General features: G+C 39.2%; 1 protein-coding gene across 1 annotated transcript in view; it reads right to left on the reverse strand.

Moving 5' to 3' along the window:
- LOC106012338 overlaps positions 1 to 2,045 on the reverse strand; it is a 5,327-nt gene extending 3,282 nt beyond the window's left edge. The window contains exons 1-2 of the mRNA XM_035970899.1: positions 1,335 to 2,045; positions 211 to 311 (exon numbers count right to left, since the gene is read on the reverse strand). Coding sequence (XP_035826792.1) covers positions 211 to 311; positions 1,335 to 1,475 — 242 coding nt within the window. The 5' untranslated portion in view covers positions 1,476 to 2,045. The remainder of the gene's footprint in view (positions 1 to 210; positions 312 to 1,334) is intronic.
- Positions 2,046 to 6,845: the final 4,800 nt, after the last annotated feature.

Consider the following 6,845-nt stretch of genomic DNA (forward strand, 5'->3'; position numbering starts at 1 on the left):
TTCTCTCTCTCTCTCTCTCTCTCTCTCTCTCTCTCTCTCTCTCTCTCATGAACATACACATTCTTCCAACGACCACGGAGGGTCGAAGAACCGATGACACCAGCAGTCATATTGAGCAAGACAACATATACGACCAAATGAAAAGCAGATCTTTCCGTTGCACGGTAGTCGAAATAGGCAAACACCCCAGAGTGGCAGAAAATAACTTACCCAGTAGAATTGGTCTTTGCAAATATCGGAATTGTACATTGAGCCTCTTTCAGACATACAACTGAATCAGGGTCAGGGAAGAACGGGAAGTAAGGACCCCCCTACACAGAGAAAAAATAAACAGCAACAAAAAAACAATCATCATGGTTAGATTTAAGTATGCAACTGATATAGTCAATAATGCAAAAACAATAAATACAATAAAATAAAAAAGGCAGAAAAACAATAATAACTTTAACAACATAGCTGGGATTCCGGGCAAATGGTATTGTGTTTTTGTCTCATCTCAAATGTAAATTCTAGTCCGACTTTAAGTCTGAGTGACCATGCAGTGCCAATAAGCTACTTTGAATAAGACTTGTTAACTCACTTTCTAACTGCAGGTTGTACATATTTAAGACATATTATGATATTGGCTGGGTAATAAAGGACCCTGTACTTTGATGGGTGAAATGATAATGTAGGCTTTAGTAATACCCGCTGGAGAATGAGGTAAAGAGAGAACATAGATGCACAAAGTAGAGGCAAATGGGCATCAGAGTTACCAACATCAGAAGCAGCACAACAGTTGCAGCAATAGCATCACCAGTTATGTGCTCTTATTTTAAAAGAGGAAAAGCAGTTATTCTGTTGACAATCGCGATTGGTATAGCACATGAATAAAGAACCCTATACTTTGATCGGCGAAAAGACAACGCAGGCTGTGGTAATACCCGCTGGGGTGTGAGTGAGAGGAAACCACAGAAGGAGAAAGTAGAGGCAAAGGGGCAGCAAAAAAATCAGCATTAGCATTATTAGAAACAGCAGCAACAACAACAGCGGCAGCAGTAGCAGCAAAGGCGTGAGTGTGCGCGCGGCACGTGTGTGTGCGTGTGTGTGTGTGTGTGTGTGTGTGTGTGTGTGTGTGTGTGTGTGTGTGTGTGTGTGTGTGTGTGTGTGCGCGTGCGTACGTCGTGAAACACCAAACCAATGTGCCAGGATCTGGACAATACAGATATATCTTATCTTACCCTAATAGCTTCAACAGTTAGACTAGAATCTATGGGCTTTGATTCTAAAAGAGGAAAAGTAGTTATTCTATTGACAATCGGGATTTGCATAACACATGAATTTATTTTACTTACGGAGTCATCGGGCAACTGTGTGTAATTTACAGCTGTAACGAGAAAATGAAACAAAGAAATAAGAGGCAAAGATATTCGTTTCATGTATTCATCTCCCTGTTTCTTTTGGGTTGTATTTTTACTGTTGCCCAGTTCCCACATGTAATTCCCTTGTTTGCAGCATTTTATTAAGTATTTTTTACTAGACCCACATAAGAAAATCTGTAAATAAAATCCCTAATTCGTTCATTTAATTTTCCTTAGCAGGAAATAATTTGTACAAAAAGCAGTCACATTATAGTATGTTTTGAAAACGTGACAAAAAAAATATACGATGCATTTCATGATACCCGAGGCTATTCCAGCCTCTCTACAGCATCAAAATCATCAGGGTGCTACGATTACTATAACCAAGAGCTTAGACTGCATCTATTTAGGTAACATGCTCTTTGAGAGGGCCAATCAAAATTTTGGAACGCAAGATAGTGAAGAGTAGGCTAAAGGACATCACAACATTCAGGGGTCAAGGGTCCCAAACAAATAGTTTGCCAGCCTGCTTTATTAAACTTCAGGCTGTTACAAGGAAGACTCTTTATTAATAACATTTTCAGACCAAATTTAAGAGGAGCTGGCTCACCTAGAATCTCTACATCGAAACTGCAGTCAACACTGTCATATCTGTCAAAGAAAAAAAAGCCGAATGCATAAACTCATGGAACTGATATTATAACGTTACAATATATACTTTTTAATCTGTCAGTTATGCTCCTCAAGAATTTCAAGTTGGATAAAAAAAATAATAGCAATTAGTCATTTCCTGCCACTGGACGCAAGTCACAGATTTAAAAAAAAAGATCCTAAAGAAATGTGAGCAAAGGTAAAAGATTTAGAAAAAACAATTTGATTCTTTTTCTTATTCTCGAAAGAGCTCATTGTTTCTAATCTTAACATCAACACTATCAGCCTTATTAGACCAAAATTTTCACGAGGTTCAGTATAACTGAGATACTCGATATTTACAGATTTCTCCGCACTCGGGAATCGAACTGGGGTCTCCTTCGTGCAACAGTAAAGCGCCTAACCGCTACATCACCGACGCCGGTGAAGATCAAGTAGACCAACTGGAAGCTACAAATGCACAATATTAGGGATGAGGCAATTATCCAGGGCTTAAATGTGTCAGTATTTATAATTGGAAGAAGTGGCTAAGGACAGACAAGCGTGGCGCCCACTGCGTCGCTTGCCCTCTGTCTTATGTACCTGACGATACGGGGAGAGAATAAGTTAGTAATTAAAACATTACAATCCTTTTAAAGCCCCAATGACAATTGGGCGTTGAATTGAGTGTGAAATACATTCAGAAATTTAAAAAAATCAGATGCTTTGGTTACGTTGTGAGAGTGTGGCCACAACAGCCAACCTCAGAGGCCTACGAAATATATGGGATTCGATGCGTTTAAGGTGAAGGGAAGAGCAAGAAAAAAAAAACGATCGATGGATGGAGCCTGAAAGACCCTCCAAAGGCCTTTTTTGACAATTCAAAAGGCATCAAACCTGTCTGGGGCCCAACAATTACACCCCCCTTCCACGCACATACACGCACACACACTCACATAACACTTTAGGTCCACCAAGGGACATAAAACGAAAAAAGAATCCCTAGCCTGTATATATAAACTGATAGACCGTCAATTGGAATAGTTGACTGGTTCAGTGGTATAAAACGAAGAGTAAAACAGAAAATTCGATTTAGACCGGCAAGTTGTTGCCAGGATGGTCCTGTGGTTGACCGTCAAGTAGAACAGAAACATCGGGGTAGACTGTCAAGTAGACCGACCCCAAAGTTTCTTTGTTGCATAGTATATTATGGGTTTGACTGTATCCTCGCTGAAAACAATACAATACGAGAGGGATTGCTCTCGAAAATAAGTCCTTAATTTAAATCTTTCCGATTCACATTTAGAAACAAACAAAAAAAAGAAGCACGATGCATGCTCACCCATCTGTATCAATCGCCAAAGTCTGCAGTAGATAATGGCCCTTGTCCTGGACATCTACGTGCCATGTGATTTCCGATTGCTGCTCTCTTTGTGGATTTACGCCACTTTTAGGCTTGAGGGCACCTACTTTGATCACTTGGCTGTGATCAGGAAGCGTTGTCAGCCGGAAACTTTCTACATTTCTGACAAACAACAAACAAATCAGAAATAAAATAGATTATCCAGTCTCACTATTGAGTTTGAAAGATACTGTTGAAGCACATTCCCACCCCATCTATTTGTTTGTTTTTTCGCCTGTTTGTTTGTTTGTTGTTTTATTTTCTACATCACTGATAACACAGCTCCGAAAGTACCTTATTCGTAAGTTCGGGGACCAATATGGCAATACATTTTTGCCTGTGTATTGTCTTCATGTATTTGCTTTCTCACTTTCTAATATCTAAAGAACAACTTTGTGGTGAATCGAATATATTTTCAGAAACAGATAGGCCTTATACGTTTAACATGTCCAACTCATTTTAGCCTGGTAGTCTCACCAAGAAAGTAAATAAAGGACAATAAGAAAATAAGAAAAACATTAAAAGCCCCTACTCGGTGGAATCAGGCACTCGTCAATTTTTGGGCGTATGGAGTTATCGGTATCACCTTAAAGGTTGGGGTTTTTTTCTCTTGTTTTTTTAATGAAAAATACTCATCTATCTTGAATAAAAGTCGGACTATTTGCAATAGAAGAGGGCGCAGGTTGCGCAGTGTCAGAGGGAAAATTAGCCTGAAAATGTCCGCCGCCCAAGTTTGATGACTTCCCAAGCTTCAGTATCCTTGGAAACTGAAAGTATAGGCTATATATTTTGGTGTCTGTTATCAAAGATTTTCCAGTAAAACCCACACAGATATTATGTGGTTTAAATGGACTTAAATGCTGTGTCCCCTGAAAAAAAAAACTACAAAGTTTACTTAACGGCCAAAAAACAACAACAGTTTCTTCTATTTAAAAATTTTTTTTTGATGAGCCCCTGATTTCACCACAATGACATACATTAACTATTTCTTACACATAAGATAAGCTATCTAGAGATGGTCGTGCGTGCAAGGGTATGTGCAGAGTGGACCCGGGATAAACATAGAAGGTTGCAACACGCATGCCTCCGGTTGTCACACACGGGGTTGGGCTCACGAATTCAGGAATAGTCAGATTGGCAACTGTCTGGACCAGGAACTGGAAACGTACACAAGTTACTGTAATCAACTAACAAATAGCGATAGAAAGCCATAAAGCAGAAGTAACAATCCTAGGCAGAAACTCCAAAGCAAGAAGAAAAGTTTCATCGGCTCCACATACCTCTTAATCCCGCTAACCAATCCCAGACTATACTAGTACTATTTTGTGCATGTAGGGCCCATAGAAAAATTACAACATTGTCACAATAAATGCCACTAAATGATGAAAAGCATGTCTTTTCTTTTACATGTAAGAAATATTGCTCATCATTACACCAGGTTAAGGTACTATGTCTTGTGGTAAAGACCCCAAAGTGTGCATGGCCTCCTCTTCCTCCTCCTCTCTTCTTCTTCTTCTTCTTCTTCTTCTTCTTCCTCTTCTTCTTCTTCTTCTTCTTCTTCTTCTTCTTCTTCTTCTTCTTCTTCTTCTCTCACGCACGCTTTCGTTCCCTCTTACTCTCCTACAGACATTTATATCGCCATGACTTTCCCCAAATTGCATAGTAAGGCACAGACAGTGTCCATGTGCTTCTGTACGGACGTACCTGTACTTGGGTGACACCAATGCTTGTCAAAGGTCTCACATTCATGACACCTAAGCTGACTGCGTGCGGTGGTAGCTCGTCCACAATTAGATTCACGATACCCCAGTTTCCGTCATGGAAGTTGTCTGACTCATATGGTCGTATAATAACTAGACACTTTATAAAGAGAAGAGGGAGGGATGCGTTAGAATGTATTTATTAAATTTTATATAGATATAGTGAGCTCATTAGACATACAACATAACAATAAAATAGTAAAACTAATTGATCAGAGCCCACTTTCTCACAACCGTCATCACGGTGCATTGATATATTTGTCCTCTGTCCATATGAATCACAATATGAGCGAAAAAATTTTTGAAGTAAAGCTGCACTGAAGACAGTTAAAGCTAAAGATTGACAAATGATGATTTACTGACTAGACAAACTATTCCAACTAACATAGCACATTAAAAATAATCAATAAGGATAAACTTGGGTAGTGTATAACATAAGCCAACATTTTCAAAAAATATGTCATGGCTGTTGTCAATAATTCAATGATGGTTAATTTCAAAATTCGTTCACAGCACACGTAGGCTATAATTGTACCGTGTGACTCACCTCAGGGGTAACAATTGTGTTGTGCATCAGGCTAAGATCTCCGAGTTCGACCCAGCGTGCCGAGCGGCATTCTGTCTTGTCCCCATCTTTGTCTGTTGCTGTGATCGGAATCTGCGTTTCCTCGTTCAGTTTCACTCTTTTCAAAACATGGCAAAGGCAAGATTGATCATTTAAAAAATTGTTGCCAAATATGTTAATTCGGTTTCACTCTTTTCAGAACAAGGCAAAAGCAAGATTGATCATTTGATTGACAAAGTGTTACCTAATATGTTCAATCCAATTAAGGTCTCACAAGCATTCAGGTTTAGTAATACAATTGAATTTCGCAAAAAGAAATTCAAGATTAATTTTGGGTTTTTTGAAAGGTGCCAATAAAGGGCAAAACAGTTGAGAAGTTTCAAACAGTTTATCTTACTATAACACCCATAAGACCAAAAATTCACTTTTAAAATAGACTTTCGATATAAACATGCTCCTCTCAAATAAAAGGAAGAAAATTATAAGAAAACAACTATCAAAATTTCACATACAAGGTCTTCATGTTCTATGTCTCCTGAATACACAAACTAGTAAGATACCTGTACACTGGTTTGTAGAGAACTAGAGGACTGTTGTTGGGTGCTTTTGTATCATTCCTTATTCCAGAATTGACTTTTTGCTGCAAGTGGAAGTTACAGCGATTTGAGACGTTGTCGGGCTTGCAATGCTGAAGCTCAACATCCATCCACGAGTCTCCTTCCAGCCTGACAGCAAAACGATAGGAAAGGAATCTAAATAGCTTCACATAGTTCAAACATCCGTTGTCGGATTTTTAGATGATATTATGTAGGTTACAGGCATCTGCGGTGCGCTTCGCTGTCGCACGCAGAAAAACCGAGTTCCATTCCCGAATAGGGAAATTTTTTTTACCGAGCATCTCGATCTTTCTGCTGAGATGGTGATCCATCTCAGCCTGGGTTTTCGATGACAGGCAGATTCGGAAGCCTGCCTCCTACATGATCTAAATTGAGTCGATGTCGACGTAAAACACCTACATTTTAAGAAAATCTGGATAGTAGATCTGGTTTAACCACTTCAGGAGAATTCTTCTTTGCATTGTATCTGGACAGGGGCTTTGTGTGGATGAAAGAGGTGGGGGTTTTTTTGCAACACAAGTCTACTTGAAG

This window comes from Aplysia californica, unplaced genomic scaffold, assembly GCF_000002075.1.
Source record: "Aplysia californica isolate F4 #8 unplaced genomic scaffold, AplCal3.0 scaffold00336, whole genome shotgun sequence".
NCBI lineage: Eukaryota > Metazoa > Mollusca > Gastropoda > Aplysiida > Aplysiidae > Aplysia > Aplysia californica.